The sequence below is a fragment of the Nycticebus coucang genome, chromosome 12, assembly GCF_027406575.1.
Source record: "Nycticebus coucang isolate mNycCou1 chromosome 12, mNycCou1.pri, whole genome shotgun sequence".
NCBI classification, from domain to species: domain Eukaryota; kingdom Metazoa; phylum Chordata; class Mammalia; order Primates; family Lorisidae; genus Nycticebus; species Nycticebus coucang.
Window position 1 is genome coordinate 53,742,604 of NC_069791.1, and position 20,695 is coordinate 53,763,298.

The 20,695-nt window shown below is 48.5% G+C and overlaps 1 protein-coding gene across 1 annotated transcript in view; it reads right to left on the reverse strand.

Annotated features, from left to right (window-relative positions):
* The window catches only part of CD9 (CD9 molecule), a 39,805-nt gene that overhangs the window by 9,246 nt on the left and 9,864 nt on the right, over positions 1–20,695 (reverse strand). Inside the window, exon 2 of the mRNA XM_053555701.1 lies at positions 4,775–4,883. Within this exon, the coding sequence (XP_053411676.1) occupies positions 4,775–4,883 (109 nt within the window). The remainder of the gene's footprint in view (positions 1–4,774; positions 4,884–20,695) is intronic.

Consider the following 20,695-nt stretch of genomic DNA (forward strand, 5'->3'; position numbering starts at 1 on the left):
ATGGAAAAAGTTACCCATCACAGGGCCTTCTCTTCTCAAGGATTACAGTATTAATTTGCTTAAGGGCTGTTTATTCTGCTTTATTTTTCAGGCTGACATTATAGGCAGCAGTGGCATATGCCAGGCTGTCCTTTACATGAAAAATGGAACAGTGTTCTTCACTGTTTATCAGGCCTGTCAGCTTAGGTGAGAGGACGCAGCAGGCACTGGTCACCAGCTCAACTCCATCTCAGCAAACAGCACTGCCTGCACCTGAGTGGAGGACAACCAAATCCGGCCAACCCTCTGGCCTCTGCTTGCTTACAAGTTTAATATCTCCAAATAACATGACCAGGAGTTCAAAGGAACCCTACCCCTGGCCCTCCAGGCTCCCTCTTGGCTGCTCTCCCTCCCATGGATGGCTGTCCTCTTTTTTTTTTTTTTTTGGAGGCAGTCTCATGTCGCCCTTGGTAGAGTGCTGTGGCATCGCAGCTCACAGCAACCTCAAACTCCTGGGCTTAAGTGATTCTCTTACCTCAGCCTCCCAAATAGCTGGGACTACAGGCGTCCACCACAATGCCCGGCTATTTTTTAGTTGTAGTGGTCATTGCTGTTTGGCAGGCCCGGGCTGGATTCGAACCCGCCAGCTCTGGTGTATGTGGCTAGTGCCCTAACCACTGAGCTATAGGCACTAAGCTGGCTGTCCTTATTAACAAGCACACAGTGGGATCTGTTTGCCAAGCTCAGTGATTCTGTACGTTGGAGACGAGCTGGTGTGTAATGTGTGCTGGCTTCAGGATGGGGAAAAGGAGGCACGGAACAGTAAAACAAAGGGCCCCAGGCCACAAGCTGGACCAGGCACCAGGTAAGCATAGGGGGATGGTCCTAGGAAAGGGTGGACAGTCACAACCTCTGGGTGGACCACCCCCCCCGGCCCCCCAGATGTCGCTACTCAGTGGCCATAGTTCTGGAAGGACACAAAGGAGTTAAGATGGGCCACTGGCCTAGGACCAAGAAAATGAAGTTTCCCAACATGTCTGCAACTGGGATTATGGATACTGCTGACAGGCTGAATCTCCCAGGGCCCGAATTGGGAGAGAAGGCCCATATAAGGTTGTCAGCTGTTCTGGACTCACCATAAACTGTTCGGAACATTGGAAATTTCTGTTTTCACTGGCTTTCTCTACTCTCTAAACTGTGGCCCCATTGGAGAAAAGAGAGCCCAGGGCTGTTAAGGTTTACAAGAGTCAGCAGCAAGGCTAGGCTGCTCTGTGGGTTGCCCTGCAGACAGTCAGTGGCCTAGTGCAAGGGATAGTCACCCCATTTTGTCAGGAATAGCAGCCAGGGTGTAGCTGGCACTCCAAGCTCATCTGGGAGAAGGGGTCTGGGCCAACACAAGAGGCTAATCTCACAGCCCAATGGGGGAAGGGGACACAGAAAGCAAAGCCTTCTTGGCCCTTTGCCCGTGCATGACAATTCAGTTTCCCAAAGTAGTTAGTGAAGTTCAGGGTCCAGTCAGACCCAAGCAGGCACCCAGGATGATGCTCTGGTATCACTTGAATTATCCCTTGTGCTTGGGCTTCTGTACACAGAATGGAGCCTTCATAGCTCAGATCTTTTTCCCAGAAAGAGGGCCGAGCTATGAAGGACCCATATTTCCCTGCAGAGCTAACGGCAGTGGCCCCCGCCTCCAACTAGGAGCTGATGTGTCTCTTTGGGATTGTACTTTTAAATCACCCTCCTGGTCACTTCAGGGAGGACGACCGACCACAAGGAAGGCCTTGCAATGACCTTTGGGATTTGACTCCTATGAGGTTCCCCAAGGCAGGACCTGGCTCCTCCCACTGGGGCTGGTCACTTTTCTGCCCCCTGAACAAATAGCTACCCTACGGGCCAGTTGCTGGCTAGGACCACTGCCATGGGGCTTCTCTCCCTGACTACACCTCAGGTGACGTCAAAAGACTCAAGGTGGCCCCCCCACCCCCACCCCAGTGAGGAACCTTCAGTCAGTACAGACACTTTCTATTCCTTTGCAGGGAGACCCCCCCCAACACCCTGGCACTAACAGTCCAGGAAGAAGCTGTCTTAGGCCCAGTTTTAAATCCTAGTCCTTGACGCTTGAGGTGAGAGCTTGGACAAGTTGTTATTATTTTTGTTTAAGACAGGGTCTTACTAAGTTCCCTTTGGTAGAGTGCTGTGGCATCACAGCTCATAGCAACCTCTAACTCTTGGGCTTAAGCGATTGTCTTGCCTCAGCCTCCCAAGTAGCTGGGATTATAGGCGCCCACCACAATGCCCGGCTATTTTTTTTGTTGTAGTTGTCATTTTTGTTTAGCAGGCCTGGGCCGAGTTTGAACCTGCCAGCCCTGGTGTACATGGCCAGCGCCCTAACCACTGACCTATGGACACTGAGCCTTGGACAAGTTATTTAACCTTTCCAGGCCCAAGTTCTTTCCTGTCTCAGACAGGAATCATTCCATACTCCTTGCAGAGTTAAGGGCATTAAATGATGTAACAGTACGTATAAAAACAGCGATTGGCATGCAAGGAAAGGGCTCAAAAATGTCCGTTGTCTTTCTTCCATTCCAACTATTTACCAACAAGATTCTTATTTTCCACATCCAAAATTATATAGAATTAGCCAAAGAGGCCTGGTTAAAAAAAAAAAAGGAAAGGGTGAGGGCGGTGCCTGTGGTTTAAGGAGTAAAGCACCAGCCCCATATATTGGGGGTAGTGGGTTCAAGCCCGGCTCCAGCCAAAATTGCCCAAAAAAAAAAAAAAGGCTAGGCGGCGCCTGTGGCTCAGTCGGTAAAGCGCCGGCCCCATATACCAAGGGTGGCGGGTTCAAACCCGGCCCCGGCTGAACTGCAACCAAAAAATAGCCGGGTGTTGTGGCGGGCGCCTGTAGTCCCAGCTACTCGGGAGGCTGAGGCAGGAGAGTCACTTAAGCTCAGGAGTTGGAGGTTGCTGTGAGCTGTGTGAGGCCACGGCACTCTACCGAGGGCCATAAAGTGAGACTCTGTCTCTACAAAAAAAAAAAAAAAGGCTTGGCGCCTGTGGCTCAAGCGGCTAAGGTGCCAGCTACATACACCTGAGCTGGTGGGTTTGAATCCAACCCAGGCCTGCCAAACAACCATTATGGCTGCAAAAAACAACAACAACAAAAAAAGGCGGTTGGGCAGTGCCTGTGGCTCAAAGGAGTAGGGTGCTGGCCCCATATACCAGAGGTGGTGGGTTCAAACCTGGCCCTGGCCAAAAACTGCAAAAAAAAAAAAAAAAAAAAAAAAAAAATAGCTGGTGTTGTGGTGGGCTCCTATAGTCTCAGCTACTCAGGAGGCTGAGGCAAGAGAATCGCCTAAGCCCAAGAGCTGGAGGTTGCTGTGAGCTGTGATGCCAAGGCACTCTACTGAAGGTGACAAAGTGAGACTCTGTCTCCAAAAAAAAAAAAGGGGGGTGGGGGGAAGAAAAAATGAGTTGTTTGAAGCAGCCAGAACAATAGGATGGAGCCTCTCTTCTAAGAGAAACAGGGAAGGTGGGGGCTCTTGCTTAGGAAGTGATGCCCATTCTTGTGGGCACTTCTGCTCTCTGCACGCAGGTCACAGAGCCCTCATGGAGCCTGGCATGGAGGTGGAGGCCTGAGTGCCCCACTCCCTGCTCCTCCTTCCTGCTCTGTGGAGCATTACAAGCCTGAAGCCTGCTGCAGACTCACAAAAATGCTCTGTTGCTAAAACAAGTCAGGGCTCTACAGAAACCTGCTCCTTAAAAACTGTGTGTGTAGTTTTGTTTTTTAAACACATGCATATACATTGTGCATTTCTTTCCCTCAATTTCTTTCTGACAATAGGGAGATAATCCCAGACAAATTCTAACCAATAACAGAAAGCCCAGCTCAGGTGTTCCACAACCAGAGAAGCTGTTTTTAAGTACCCTCCCAACCAAGAGGTACAAGAGAAGGTCCACATGGCTGGCCAGCCTTGCTTCTCCCCAAAGGGCAGATAACTGCTTTCTCCCTCTTTCGTAAAAATAACTTCTTTGGTGGGCAGGAAGGAAGTGACCAAACTTACACTTTGAGCCTGATGATATGACAGCATCATCCTAAAAATAGGGTGTTTCCTTTGTTTCTCGAAAATGAAATGTTTCCTACCTGTAAAGCCAGGCTGAAAGTAGAGTTGTGTGTCTGAATCCCCCCCAGACACCGGGACACTGTGCCTGGCAGGCCTCAGTCTCCTACTCTCAGAGAGAAGCTGTTATGTGGTGACACAGCAGCCAGTGGCACAGAACAAAGCTAGAAAAGGTGCCAAAAAGCCTGTGTGCGGAAAGAAACTTGCTGCCTCTGAACATGTTCAGAGACTCCCAGGCAGGTTTAAGTTGGAAACCTTTCCCCTAATGGAAAAGCAGCTTAGAAACAGATAAGTCTCAGAGTCCCTGTCTGCACAGTGGGGAGAAGAGCCATCTATCCTCTTCCAGGCACTGCGGGTCCCTGGTATAAAGATTTCTGAATTAAAGGAATGATGAAGCCAAAGAAGATACGTCATTAGGATGAGGACAGAGGTTCTCAAACCCTTGGGAGAGGGTGCAACTTTGACAGAGCCAATGTCACGGAGTCAACATGCCTGACTTAGCCAGCATGAAACGAAACCACATCAGTCAGAAGCAAACACATGGGCACAGGGACAGACAAAAACTACATAACTTGAAAGGGACATAACTGGCCAATGAGGCCAGAACATGTTTTTCCCAAGCCCAAGTCCCTGGGTCAACATGGAGTCTCCAAAGTTGAAGACTTCCCCCTCACCTGTGTAGAAGCTGGAATGATTCTGCTGATTTTCTTGTTCAAAGATGCTTTTGGTCTGAGAGTCAAATCGGAGCCATAGTCCAATGGCCAGGACTGCAATTCCCGCAAGCTGCAAAGACATAAATAAGGACATTCGCATTAATCCTGGCTGCCAGAGACAAAGAACTCAGCCCTCAGGCCCTGAAGGGGGAAGCCTGACACCTGCAAGGACTCTGGGACCACTCTTGGTCTCTGCTCCTCACACACATCTGGCAGTCCCAGAAGCACATGTGTGTGATCAATCCATGTGCTGCAAGTATCAGCAAGCTGGGAATAAAAAACACATGAGCAGCAGAACAACAGTTGACTGGGTACTTTCATAGGCAAGGAAACACCAAATATTGTGGAATGGACAACGATAGCTATACACAGTAGTACTATGAGTGCATCTCACAAGGATAAAAGGAGCGAGAAACACAAGAATACGTGCACTATGATTCCATATAAGTTAAAAATAACTAAATTGAAGACAGGTGTGGTGGCCCACACTTACAATCCTAGCACTCTAGGAAGCCAAAGCAGGTGGACTGCTTGAGGAGTTCAAGACCAGCCTAAGCAAGAGTGAGTCCCTAATAAAAATAGAAAAATTAACCAGGTGTTATGGTGGGTGCCTGTAGTCCCAAACTACCCGGGAGCCCAAGAGTTTCATGTTGCTATGAGTTTTGATACCACAGTATTCTACCCAGGGTGACAGGCTCTTGTCTCAAAAATAAATAAATAAATAAATAAATAAATAAAATAAAATAATTTACTGAACTCTTTAGGGATGTACATAGATGTATATGCTTATGTGTGCCTATAAATAATAAAAGAGTAAAAAAAGAAAAATTGTCATCAAGCGAGTGATGACCTCTAGGTGGAGGGAGGGATTTATGGTCAGGGAGGAGCATGTGGTGGAGGTGGCCAGGGTACTGGCAATATTCTACCTTTTAACTTGGGTGATGGCTAAACAGACATGGATACACGCCCCAAGGAAGGTAAGTGCAATGTCATTAGAGACCCACTGCACCATAAATGACATCGGGCCTCCTCTCACGCTGGTCCCTAATCTCTTCACAAGGCCCAGCCCCCACTCCCACCCTGCCACACTCCAGCGCCAGCTGAGCACCCTGTTGTCGCTCGTACCAGGGCTTGCCGGGGGAGTGACTCATAGGCCTCTAGTGTAGTGGCTGGCTGGACGTGGGCCCCAGGTTTTGCTGGTCCACCCCCTTCAATGGAGGCACTCTTATGTCGGGGCCCTGCTGGCCAGGGACCTGGATTCTCGGCTCTAGGAGCTGGTGACAGCTGCCTCTCTTTCCTTTTCCCTGTGACCTGGCAGTGGGTTTGGACATGCTGGGTGGAGAATGGAGATAGCAACATTTGGAGGGCCTATCCCAGACCTCAGCCTGCATAACTTTGCCCATACCCCAGTGGCACGGGAAGATTTTCTCCTATCACAGAGTATGTTTCCAGGATTCCTGGCTTCAGTTTTCCCATCTGTAAAACAGGAATGATAAGATGTAGCCCTTTCTTGCCTTTGGCAAGAAGGCTAAAGAATAAAGGAGATTATACCAGAAGAAGTACTCTGAAGGAGGTGGTAACAAATGGGTTTGGGAGAAGTAACTTCACTTTATCAGCAGGAAGGTCAACCAGCATCGTCTCAGTCCTCACCTTAGGTAAGGCAACACCAAACCTAGTAGCGACTATGCAGCGCCTAATACCCTATGGCTGGACAACGTAGAAGAGAAAAACTCACGAAAGTGATAGAGTTTCAGAGTTAAAATGAACTTGACAGTTTTGTGTTACTACATGGGCTAGGTTTTACTTCTTATTAATAAGACGCACAGGCTTGGTGCCCCTAGCACAATATTTATGGCGCCAGCCACGTACACCAAGGGTAGTGGGTTCGAATACAGCCCAGGCCAGCTAAACAAACAATGATTACTGCAACAAAAAACAGCCAAGTGTTGTGGTGGGCTATTGTATTGGGTGCTGTAACTATTTGGGAGGTTGAGGCAAGAGAATCACTTAAGCCCAAGAGTTTGAGGTTGCTGTGAGATATGACGCCACGGCACTCTACCGAGGGCAACATAGTGAGACTGTCTCAAAATGATAATAATAATAATAATGATAACAATAACAACAAGAATAATAAGACACGCAGGTGGGAGTGAAGGTCTCCTGGCCTAATCCAAGGACATCAGAGAAATACTTCATGGGTTAAGTGCGAGTCTCTCCTGCCCATCAGGAGCACCGCAGGCAGCTCAGCCATGGGAAGCCCAGCTGGGAGCACTGTATGTGGCCTAAACCTACATACACATGAGGGACTGGCCAGGGCACAATTGGTGGGGAAGGGGTCTTCACTCTGTGGATGGCAGGCCCTGGCTTAGGTCCCTCAGGGCCCTTGAGAGTTAAAGGCACAGAGGTAATATTTTCCTCCAACAAGAGGCCCAATGAGGCCCCTGGAATGGGAAGACAGGGGCTATGCCCTCCTTCCAGACATACACGTGTTAACCTGAAAACTGCAGGCTGGAGCCCAGTTTGTTTGGCCAGCACTTAGCCACAAGCTGTTTCTTGGCTTCAGCCTCTCTCTCTCATCCTGGTCCTGGTGATACTGTTGTGAGCACCTGGAATGTGGCAGAGGAAGTGCTTGTTACTGTCCTCTTTGCTCTAGGCTTGTGCTTTATCCAGGAATTATCCCCAAGTCATCTTTTTTTTTTTTTTTTTGCAGTTTTTGACCAGGGCCAGGTTTGAACCTGCCATCTCTGGTATATGGGGCTGGTGCCCTACTCACTGAGCCACAGGCGCTGCTTATCCCCAAGTCATCTTATCCCCCATGACTGAAGTTACTCTCTCATCCCTTACTTGCCAGGGAAATTCTTAAACAAGTCACCACATAAAGAATGAAAACGCTCTGGCTCAACGCCTATAGCTAGCTGCTAGGGCGCCAGCCACTGGCTACATACACCGGGGCTGGTGGGTTCAAATCCAGTCCAGGCCTGCTAAAAACAATAACGACAACTACAACCAAAAATCAGCTGGGGATTGTGACGGGCGCCTCTAGTCTTAGCTACTTGGGGGACTGAGGCAAGAGGATTGCTTGAGCCCAAGAGTCTGAGGTTGCTGTGAGCTGTGACACCACAACACTCTACCCAGGGTAACATAGTGAGACTCTGTCTCCAGAAAAAAAAAAAAAAAGAATGAAAACATTCCCAGGCCAGCAAGGGAACTGTGCTAAGAAAGATGAGACAAAGCTACACTTGGCACAGAAGCTTCTCACAGGCAGGAGTGGGTCTCCTTGGGAATGATCCCATGCTCAGATAGTGACATGTACCCAAGTGAAACCTCCCAATGTACGGCCCCGTCCATTTCATAGAGAGCCTTAGTTTTGAGAACCCTGAGCCAATTTATAAAAGTCCATCATTTATCTGGTCTTGGTGTACAGATGGTAAAAGGAACACACCAGGCTGGAGAAATGCAACCAGAAGGGAAATGAAGCATTTCCAGTCTGAACTTGGCCAAGTACAAGGCCAGATACAGGAGTCGGAAGTCCCGTGTTTGGACCCCCAAACTAACATCATGTTCATTGTTTTGCTATAATGACGAAGGAAAACTCTCCACAGAGTGAGCATCACCCAGTCCCTCATTAGGAGGGTTTAAGCCACACGCCTGTTCTAGTCCACAACGCTCTCAACTGAGCCCACCATGGGCGAGCTGCCTGCGGTGCTCCTGGTGGGCAGGATAGACTCACACTTCTCCCCCAGGAAACAAAAAGAGGATAGGCTGGGTATGGTGGTGGCTTATGCCTATTACCCCAGTATTTTGAGAGGTTATTTGAGGCCAGGAGTTTAAGATCAGCCTGGGTGGGCAGCACCTGTGGAACAGTGGGAAGGGCGTTGGCCCCATATACCAAGGTGGCAGGCTCGAACCTGGCTCTGGCCAAACCGCAACAAAAAAAATAGCTGGGTGCTATAGCAGGCGCCTGTAGTCCCAGCTACTTGGGAGGCTGAGGCAAGAGAATCACCTAAGCCCAGGAGTTGCAGGTTGCTGTGAGCTGTAACGCCACAGCACTCTACCGAGAGCGATACAGTGAGACTCTGTCTCTACAAAAAAAAAGATCAGCCCGGGAAACATAGTGAAACCTCCAACTGTACAAAAAATTAAAAAAATTAGTCAGGCATGGTGGTACACACCTATAGTCCCAGCTGCTCAGGAGGCTGAAGCAGGGAGGATCGCCTGAGCCCAGTTTGAGGTTGCTATGAGGTAGGCTGATACCAGCCTGGGTGGACAGAGTGTGACCCTGTCTCTAAAATAAAAAAAAGAAAGTTTCATGAAACCCAGAGGGCAGAGAGAGCCAACACCAGGACTGGGAACACTTGGTTCACAAAAATCACAGAGAAGTGAACGCTGCTATCTTTTTTGATCAAGTTAACCGGCTGAAGGGGGATGCACTGTAAGCCACTGGTGGCTCTATTTTCTGTAATGCTATTGGAGAAATCACTCCAGTTGGCTGAGTCACAAAAGTTTGGGGTGACAGGGTCACAAAACTGTACAACTGGTACCTGGCTGGCTGTTCAGGCAGCATTACCTAAGGAACTCCAAAGCACTTCCTATGAGAACTCACCGTGGTGTGGCAGAGGGGTCCCTCTACCCCCACTTGACCGTCAGCTCCAGCTACTTTAATAGTAGAGGAAACTAAATGGGAAGGGGGCAGCACAAGAACCAAAGCCTTTAAAAAGAGGGCGCCAAGTTAATTATCAGGGGATTCCATAAAATGAGAACATAGGAGCCCGGGAGGCCATAGAGCCGATGGCGTCCCCCCAGGTTAATTAACTGACATGTGGCAGGCATGCTGGTCACACAATCCCTTCAGCTGCTGACTCGCTCTGGCCCTTCAGTGCAGGAACTGAGCAGGTCTGATGCAAATGCTTGGCTGGACAATACCTGCTCTCAAGGCCCTAGAGAGAGAATGGCAACCAGCCTACCTAAAAAACCCAGCTGGTCTGATGGGGAAGAAGGACCAAGTCCAGAGCCTCTATCCCAAGGCGGAGGCCCTGCCACAGTCTGCCTAGTTTCTTCTGTTGCCAAAAAAAAGCCAAATGGAAACATTCTTGTTTTGCTGGGAAAAGCTCCTTTGCCATCTGGACAAAAATGGTTCTATCCCTTTCATAATGCAACGAGAAAAATAGCTTTCCCCCCATTGTTTTATTGGAAATTTCCTCATTGCTTTACTTGTGTTATTTTCTTAGAAGATGACGGGCCATGAGAAAAACTTGAGACAAACCTAAATTGAGGACTGTGTACAAAATACTTGACCAGTACTTCCCAAAACTGCCAAGGTCAAGGAAAACAAAGGCAGAAACTCTCACAGACCCAAGGAGATTAAGGGGACATGACAACTGTCCTGTGGTGATCCTGGAACAGAAAGAGGACGTTACTGGGAAAACCAGTAAAATCCAACTAAGTGTGGAGTTCAGTTAGCAGAATGTACCAACATTGGTTTCCCAGTTCTGACCAATATAACATGGTAACATAAGCTGTTACCACGGGAAAGCCAGGCAGGAAGATAAGAGAAACTCTATCATCTTTACAACTTTTTGGTAGGTTTAAAGCTATTCTAAAGCTAAGTATATAAGAACAATATAAAGAAGCTTCCTGTCTGCTTCAAGAACCTGCTCCTGGGTGGCGCCTGTGGCTCAGTGGGTAAGGTGCTGGCCCCATATACAGAGGGCGACGGGTTCAAACCCAGCCGGGCCAAACTGTAACAACAACAACAACAAAAAGAACCTGCTCCACTAATTAACCTCTTTCCTGACTCTGCAGTTCTGTCTCTGCCACCTTTTAGCTCTTTGCCAACAACACAGGGGCAGCTCTCTCTATCCTAAAAAACTCAACAGGACAAAATCAGAAACAAAACCCTTTTCAACTTCCTTCAAGTGGCTCTGCACTTTCCCATAACCACCTCTGAGACCTCACGTATCAGTCATGTTCGACTCTCCCACCTCGACTCTGTCTTCATGTAGGAAGGCAGCAGTTTCTCTCAAAGGCTGCCTTGCCAAGTCAAGACTTTTGCTCAGTCTTAATGTTCAATCTCATAGCAGCTGACACCAGTGAACCCTGCCTCTTCGTCATTTGCTCCTTAGAATCTCTCAAAGTTTCCCAAACAAGCCTCCTGCATGATCCCTGCCCCAGACACTGGCTACCCAGGCCTGCTGCTTCCCCATCCAGATTTTCCCCCACTCCCCCCAAGCAACACCTTTCTTTCCAGCACCCTCACACGATGCCCCTTCTCTAATTTGGGGCTTGTGTCACATCTCACCAGGGCAAAAGCTCCTTGACATCTGGAGTGATTTTTTTTTTGTAGAGACAGAGTCTCACTTTATGGCCCTTGGTAGAGTGCCGTGGCCTCACACAGCTCACAGCAACTTCCAACTCCTGGGCTTAAGCGATTCTCTTGCCTCAGCCTCCCGAGTAGCTGGGACTACAGGCGCCCGCCACAAAGCCCAGCTATTTTTTGGTTGCAGTTTGGCCGAGGCCGGGTTTGAACCCGCCACCCTCGGTATATGGGGCCGGTGCCCTACCGACTGAGCCACAGGCGCCGCCCTGGAGTGATTCTTACATCTGCCCCATCCAGAACAGTCATTAGTAATAATTTTTCAGTAAACGAATGACTACTTTGATGCAACAGAACCTTTTGAAAGCCCTGGATTTCTTCTCCTGGGGCCTCTCCCTTGGGACCAGCCTCCTTTCCTGCCCAGCTTTGCATCAGGATCCATCTTCCAGTATCTCATAACAAAGAGTCAGAAACCACAAAGCACAATTATTTGCCCAGAGAAAATACCGAGGAAGACCCTGGAGGCGTCTAGGGAGTATCGGGTGGCTGACAAAGATTTCCCTTTCTGTATGTGATACATGTCAAAACGAGTGGTTTAAGGCAAACCCTTATACAGTCTTTCGAAAAACAAAGTTTATGAAAAGTCCATAACTTGCTGTTGAAGGAGCTAAGGAAATTTTACTCTAAAATATGACTACTTGAGATAAGAAGAAAATATTTTGAATTAAAGGCCATTCGTAATTAGAAAGTATTGGAAGGGGACTTACTTCTACCTGCATAAAACTGGACTGACCAAATTAAAAGATTAAAGGGGAGCAAATGACTTCTTTTCCTCCCTCTGAATGCTAGCAGACCCAGGCCCAAATAATCTAAAGCACAATACCCATCTCTCAGGTTAATTTACAAGTCAATCTGTTTCCTCCTCCTATTCATCCTCCATAGCAACCACTTACTGCACCTATACTACACGGTCTCCCTCTCCCTTCAAAAAGATACCTTTAACTATAAAGGGATCTGACCATCATTGAGACACTGGGTTATCACTCTTGTGGTTCCCCCCATGCACATGGAGTTCAGAAATAAACATTTCTCTTATTAATCAGGCTCAATTGTAAATTGATCTTTCACTAAACTTTTTTTTTTAGGGGGGGAGACAAGTTTCCCATGATCCCTACACGGTCCTCACTTTTTTTTTAAGAGAGTAACTTTCTCATCCTCAGTAGAGTGTCATGGCATCATAGCTCACAGCAACCTCAAAACTCTTAGGTTCAGGCGATCTCTCTTGCCTCAGCCTCCTGAGTAGCTAGGACTATAGGCGCCAGCTACAATGCCTGGCTAGTTTTAAAGATGGGGTCTCACTCTAGCTCAGGCTGGTCTCGAACTCTTGAGCTCAGGCTACCTACCCATCTCAGCCTCCTTGTGAGCCACTGCGCCTGGCCTGTCCTCACTCTTAATTTGAACTTTACCAGCACCCTATTCCACAAACAAGTCTAGTTAAATACTCTATTTTTGATGAACACACAAGTAAGTTGGTCACCTGTGGCTGATGCCAGCCTCAGGAGACAACAAAAGCCCAGCCCTGCCCCAAATTCCAGCCCACAACGAATGGTGTCCTGATCACCTCTCTCTTCCTACTCACCCACTCCTGAAAGCACAATTCACTAAATGTACCCACACAAAGACCAGATGTCAGTGACTCACACAACAAATCCTGTGACAGGGATAGGCTCAGAAATCTCACACTGAAACACACACCAGGAGTTAAAAGGAAACATTTCCAATTCCAAAGGAGGATTAAAAAAAAAAAACCCTAAGTGTAATGGAGCTTAAGGGTACCTAAAGACCCTTTGCCAAGTTTGCAAAACTAGTTCCAGTTAGAACCTGAGGAGGTATGTATGCACAGGTGGGCCTATTGACAGAAACACTGGCTCCAAGTAGGCGTTAGGAGGCGACAGGAGAACTGGTTGAATGAAGAATGAGGTTTCAGAGTGTGGGGGGAGGGCAGTGCATGCCACCCCTCAGGTGGGAAGGATAAATCCCACTTCAAAGAAAAATCCTTTTGCAGCAAACGAACTGGGTGGTCGGACTTGGCTAGGTCTCCTTTCCTCTAAGTTCCCCCTTCTGTAATATGACCTGATTGCCCATACAATTTTTTAAAAGGACAAAATATTTGTAATACTTCCTCTATCCAGCTGCCTGAGAAAGCCAAGTTAAGTGGAAAGGAGAGCTTTCTCCACAGTGGTTCCTCTGTGAAGTCTGCCTCAGATTCAAGGAGGCTACCCTGTTGCTTTGGTAGGGGCTGGAGGAGGATGGTGATGAGTGAACCTGGGAAGAAGGGATAGCTTTCTTCCCACTTCCCATTGTCCTTCTGGAAAAGCAATGGCTATCTGGCTACTCTGCTGAGCCTGAGGCCAAAAAGGCCATAAAATTTTCAGAAGAGGACAGGAGGCTTAAAAGAAAGAAAAGTGAGGAGGAAAAGGCTCCGGTGCTGCCACCTGTCACCTGCACCCCTGTGCCACCTAGCACCTGGGGTGGTTGTCAGAACTGCCTAAGGGAGAATTCTAGACACACATACACACCTGCCTCAGCTCCACTACAGGGCGTTCTGTGTACTCCCAGGAATGTTACTGTGTACTTCAGCCGAGAATGACTGGACTAGTGATGGGTGTACCAGGGGTCCTCAAACTGCGGCCCGCGGGCCACATAAGGTGGTGTGATTGTATTTGTTCCCGTTTTGTTTTTTTACTTCAAAATAAGATATGCGCAGCATGCATAGGAATTTGTTCATAGTTGTTTTTTTTTTTTAACTATAGTCCGGCCCTCCAACGGTCTGAGGGACAGTGAACTGGCCCCCTATTTAAAAAGTTCAAGGACGCCTGGTAGACTCTCCATCTAATTCTGCACTGCCACCTACGAGCTCTGCGAGCTCTTTCTTCAGTTTCTCTGAACCTTAGGAGTCCTTATTTATAAAAAACATAGTCTGGGGCGGCGCCTGTGGCTCAGTGGGTAGGGCGCCGGACCCATATACCGTGGGTGGTGGGTTCAAACCTGGCCCCGGCCAAACTGCAAAAAAAAAAAAAAAAAAAAATAGCCGGGCGTTGTGGTGGGTGTCTGTAGTCCCAGCTACTTGGGAGGCTGAGGACACAAAACAAAACAAAAAAAAAACACAAAAAAAGTCTGATATCTGTCCTGTCTTTAATATAGATGGAATTGACGTTTGACTGAGGTAGTGCATGACAAACACCCTGAAATCATTAAGTGCTATAGCCAGCCAGATTCTTTAGGGGAACATAGATGACAATAATAATAATGATAATAACAGCAAACCCTAAGAAAGACATGAGGACAGTGGGGTGGGTAATTCATGAGCATTCTGCCGACTTCTGTTGTATGTCCTGTGATCTGAGAAGGCAGCCAGGTAAGAGCAGGGTAATTTAGGACACCGAGGTTCTGTTTTCTGGCTTCTGTGTAAATGTTGTGTGATGGGGGAAGATGGATAAATTTACCTTCTTCACACCCACAAACTGCCTCCCAGAGCTCTACTATGGGTGGGAACGCCCAAAAAAAAAAGTCAGAAGGGAAGGTTAAAGGGGGCCTGTTTGCTCACATTTGACTTGTCTTTCCTTGGAACACAGGCTGGTTCCGTGGGCGAGTTAGCTCTGCTTAAAGGAGTTATTAGAGAGCAGATAACAGAGGGAGGGACCTTCCGGGGTTGGGCAGGAAAGGAAACCTTGACTCTTTAAATCCCTTTGATAAGATGCTTATCAGCTCTGGTTTTTGTTTTTGATTTTGTAATGTACCGGACTTGGGAGATCATTAGGCACAGCTGTCCATGGCATCTAGGAAGCCAGCACCAGATAGAGCCTTGAGGACGCAAGGTTCCCTCACCATCCTTTTTCCGGACGCCGACACAAAGTGACACTTTCAGAAAGCCACAGAAGTGGAAGGAGGCCCTCAATGTTCTCAGAGGCTTCAATGTTTAAAAACAAGTCAGGCCACCCAGACCCATGGGCTCTGGGCCTCACCCGTCTCCATGGCAACCTCAGCTCGCCACGGCCGGCCAGGCCTGGATGGGGTGATTCACCATCAGGAGGCCTGGCCGGCCAGTGCCAGCAAGAACAGGCAGGATCCTGGCGCCCGTGGCCTTCTCCAGCTTTCTCCCTGTGTCCACTTCCCCCATCTCCAAATTAAGGCTGGAGCTGTTGTCTTTGGGAGGGCAAAGCCACTTGGGCAGAGAAATATCAACAAGAAAACCAAACTCCACTCTAATCAGCAGAAAAAACTGCCATGACTTGCTCTCCTAAGGACCACAAGTAAACTACTAGCTCATGGCAGAATACAGAAATAGTAACAAGGGCACAGCACAGACTTCAGTTTTCCTAGAGCCAAGGTAGAGACCACAGCTCTGGAGAACACAAGTCCCCCACTTGAGGTATTAACACCCTGGGACCTAGGCAGGTACAGCCTGGGGCCACCTCTTCTCCAGACAACTTCTGCCCTTGGAGCTTCTACCTAGGTACTGTCCCAAAGTGGTGCTTGAATCTTCAGAAATTTGTATCCCCAAGGGCAACCTGAATCCCTTCCCTGTGCCAGTGTTTCTCAAAGTGGGATCCGCCAACCAGCAGTGGCAGCACCTGGGAACTTGTCAGACATGCAATCTTGCCATCCCCAGTCTAAGAACCACTATTCAAAGCCTTCATTTAAACTCTGAACATTCAGGAAAGACAGGGGGAAAAGCTCTCTCTGGGGGTTCTGAACTCAGAGAATAGCTTTCTAAATGCCAGTGCCAAAAAGCATGAAGCCCTAGGTGGGAGGTGTGCTGTGCTTTCTCTGAACCCAAAGATCCTTGTCCAAGTAAGGTGCTTGAGAAAGGGAGAGCTCACAACTGCTGCCCAACAAGGGGACAAAATTTGACCCTTCCACTTTCCACTAAGACCTGAAGGGTGGGGGCTCAAATGCTCTGACCAGCACTGTGAAGCCACGGGGCATGTACCTGAGACCCCCTTGGAACAGCTGCCTGATGACAGCTAAAGATGAGGATACAGAGAGAGGTAAGAAGGGAGAGACTCTGGCAGGAAAATTTCATGTGTACCTACTGAGCCAGGAAGTCACAGTAAATGGCTCAAGCTGGAACCTGCATTTGGCTCCCAAAGGTGCATCCATCACCCAGGCCCTGCCCCGTGAACCTTCCTTGGGCACAGGACCTCATGACTCAATGGGCACACCCACCCCCGTTTTTGTAGCCTGCTGTGCTCCCGAAGCCAGGTTCCTATTATGCAAGAGGGCAGATTTTTTTCCTTAAATCACCCAAGATCTAGGAAAAAAAAAAAAAAAGAAGTACGTTTAGGCTCGGCACCTGTAGCATAGTGGTTATGGCACCAGCCACATGCACCGGGGCTGGCCGGGTCAAATCTGGCCCAGGCTGCTAAACAACTGCAACAAAAAATAGCCGTGCCTTGTGGCAGGCACCTGTAGTCCCAGCTACTTGGGAAGATGAGGCAAGAGAATCTCTTAAGCCCAAGAGTTTGAGGTTGCTGTGAGCTGTGATGCCACTGCACTCTACTAAAGGTGACATAGTGAGGCTCTGTCTCAAAAAACAACAACAAAAAAATACATTCAGAGGCTGATGATCAGGTTGTAGGTTACCCGGCTTTAGTGCTGGCCTGATTTTTGGCAGGCTTTTCTGTCCATTAGCAACTCCTACAGAGGATGGGCAAGGGAAAATAAATAAGAGCCATGATAGTACTGTAATGACAGCAACAGTTACTAGCTATGAGGATCCAGGCATCCAACACATGATATGAAGTGGTTTATGCCAAGCTTCTCACTGAACTCTCAAATCATCCTTTCTTTTGCAGTTTTTGGCCAGGGCTGGGTTTGAACCTGCCACCTTTGGCATATGGGGCCGGCGCCCTACTCCTTTGAGCCACAGGCGCCACCCTCTTTTTTTTTTTTTTTTGAGACAGAGTTTTATTATGTCGCCCTCGGTAGAGTGTTGTGGCATCACAGCTCACAGCAACCTCAAACTCTTGGGCTTAGCTGTGACTACAGGCGCCCACCACAATGCCTGATTATCTTTTTGTCGCAGTTGTCATTGTTGTTTAGCAGGCCCCCTGGGCAGGGTTTGAACCCGCCTTTCTTGGTGTATGTGGCTGGTGCCCTAACCACTGAGCTACTAGCACTGAGCCAAATCATCCTTCTTTAATAGATAAATCAGGCTCAGAGATGTTAAGCAACTCACTCAGAAAGACATAGCCTGTTAAGAGGCAGCTCAAACAGACCCATGTCCATACAGAAAACTCATAGCCCCTTCTCAATGCGCTGCGCTTCCTCACACCCCAGGTGGTGAATGAGCAGGATGGAAACCCTTCAGAACTTTTCTTGGGAGGATAGACAAGGGTGGGTTGGCCATGCTGAATCTGGCAAAACACTGACTTAAACCTTAACCTGGTGACAAAAATTGCCCTGCCTGCTGTGGTTTGATGAATGATGTTGCAGATTCAGGGTGTCAGCCTCAGCTTGGTGAGGGCCAAGGGGGAGCTCTTTCTCACTTACCCTCTGGTCAAGCTTTCTCGATCCTGCTCTGGTTGGCACATTGTAAACTAAATTTGCAGTTAAGGCCTGTTGTGGTAGCTCATGCCTGCAATCCTAGCACTCTGGGAGGCCAAGGTGGGTAGATCACCTGAGCTTAGGAGTTCAAGCCCAGCCTGAGGAAGACCAAAATCCCATGTCTACAAAAAATAGAAAAACTAGCCGGGCCTGTGGTGGGTACCTGTAGTCTTAGCTACTTGGGAGGCTGAGGCAAGAGGATTGCTTGAGAGCTCAAGAGTTTAAGGTTGCTGTGAGGTATGGTGCTAGCACCCAGGATGACATAGTGAGATTGTCTCAAAAAAACAAAAAACAAAAAACAGATAAATAAAATGAATTTTCAGTTAAGCTCCACAAGGGAACCCTCTGCCCACCGGGGCATCCTCACAGGGCACGTCCAGTAAAGTGAAAAACTGCTCGCTCACCTGTCCACCTTCCCCAAACTGGGGAAATCTCAGAAATGAGCGTTTTGTAGACAGAAAGAAAGATAAATCCTCTATCATGTTCTAAGAAAGACTATAGTAAAATTTCAGCTTTGAGTGATTCTGTGTGATGTGGTCTCACAGAACTGAAGCAGTAAGACGCAGATGAACGGGAATATTGACACAACCTCAGGATCTGAAAAACTTTACAAAAGCAGAGGCAGCGAATAGCAACAGCCAACACGTGAGTCCTCCTGTGAGCCAGGCCCATGCTAACAGCTTTACACTGACCATCCCACTATTCCTCATCACCACGCTAAGACTTCGGTTTTATGTCGTGCTATTACCTTCATTACCCACAGATAAGGAAAGTGGGGCTGGAGAGTCACTGATATGCTGCCTCTCCACAGGAATCCGTATTTCCATCAAGCCAACTGCGCCCTCCTCCAACAATTATCCTGGGCCATAAATGGCCCCCTGCTACTAATGTTTCTCTTTTATAGCAATAAGGGAAAGTGTGGGGTGGGGTCCATAACAAAAAACCCCTAACCACCCAGAAAAGCCAGGTCCTTAGGGAGGCCTCCTATGGCCATTTAGTGCCCTAGACATTGAGAAGATTATAGACCATGCACACAATTCAACATAAAAAAGGTCATAATTATAAGAGAAATAAAAAGATACTAAAAAAAAAAAAGCACTTATTTCCCCTGACTCTTCTGGCAAGAGTGGAAATAAGTGGTAGGCTTTACCTACCTTGCCAGCTCCTTGAACACATGCTTAGCTGACCGCTAACCTCCTGGGTTCCCTTTCTAGGGATTCTTGTGCCCTTAGGGAGGGAGCTCCATGGCTGGACGGGTGAAGGTGGTCCCAAACAGCTAGGGTGTGTGAGTGCCCCTTTTGGCTATGCCTGGCACTTCTGGGCATTACTTTACAGGGCAACATTCTCTTTAAGAGTAGCAGTAAAGCCATGTGTGAGAGGTTTCCCTGGGAGAAGATGAACTGTGGGAGATGGGAGCTATACTGCAAGGCCCTGTTGTTCCTTAGAGGGCTGCCCTATACTCTGAGGGCTAGTCAGGATCACCCCAATGAGTGATGAGGAAACAGAGAGGTGACTTGCTCGTGCTCACAGAGCAAAAACGAATGACCCAGTTGTCAGCACTCTGAGATGGGGTGCACAACACATGCCCCACAGAGATCAGTTACTTGATGGGTCCTGTCTCATCCCTAGTAGAAAGGATGTAGCTTAGTCTCCTCCCTAGGGTGTGGCAGAGAATGAAGAGCTAAGTAAGCTTTCTGTCAGCATGCCTTTATGGAAATCAGGCAGCTACCTGGTCTGAACAAGTTCAGGGGTTGTACCATCCTCCCTTCTAAGGACACAGTCAGCACTCCAGGCCCTTATTCTCCTTGGGAGAAAAACTTCAGCTAGCATGTTGTGCTGCTGTTAGGATGCTGGGGCTGGCTGGGGGTAGGGGCTGCCTGAGGTAACCTCTTTCTAAACAAGAAATCTCATTTCAAGTTTCCACTGTCTGCTTGCCAGATGTGGAGCACACACCAGCCAGCCCATAAATCCCTTTTCCGCTGAAAGCAGGCATTCTGATCTTAACCAGAATCATCTGATGTGGGGGATTGTTGGGGGCTGTTTTGCTTTAAATTCCAGAATACCACCCATTTGCTCTCCATTGTGTTGGTCTCACTGAGATGTTTGGTGATGATGCACAACATCCTCCTGTTTACACACTTTAGCCGCTGAGACCAGCTCTAGCTCTCCCTCCATCTATGGAGCTGGGTACCACATGTGCCATGGCCCTGAGGGGCTGGTGAAGATGCCCCTTCCCTTACAGTGTCCAAGCAATGCCATGTGACACATGGACTGGCAGTGTGGGCAAAAGGTACTCCTGGCATTATTCAGTGACCTCCCACCCCCTACCCCTCGCCCAAGCCCAGGACATTCTGAGCCCTAAGCCGCAAAGGTGGGGCCCACAGTCCTTAAACCCCTGTGTCTAACCTGTCACCTGTTCTACCTCCCTGCCAGGATCTCTGCCTTCACTTTAGGTCTCTCTCTCTCTTTTTTTTTGAGACAGAGCCTCAAGCTGTCGCCCTGGGTAGAGTGCCGTAGCATCAGAGCTCACAGCAAACTCCAACTTCTGGGCTTAACCCAATTCTCTTGCCTCAGCCTCCCAAGTACCTGGGACTACAGGTACCCACCACAACAACACCCCGCTATTTTTTAGTTGTAGTTGTCATTGTTTTTTTTTTTTTTTTTTTGTAGAGACAGAGTCTCACCTTATGGCCCTCAGTAGAGTGCCATGGCCTCACACAGCTCACAGCAACCTCCAACTCCTAGGCTCAAGCGATTCTCCTGCCTCAGCCTCCCGAGTAGCTGGGACTATAGGTGGCCGCCACAACGTCCGGCTATTTTTTGGTTGCAGTTTGGCCAGGGCCGGGCCTGAACCCGCCACCCTCGGTATATGGGGCCGGCGCCCTACCGACTGAGCCACAGGCGCCGCCCGTAGTTGTCATTGTTGTTTGGCAGGCCTGGGCTGGATTGGAACCCGCCAG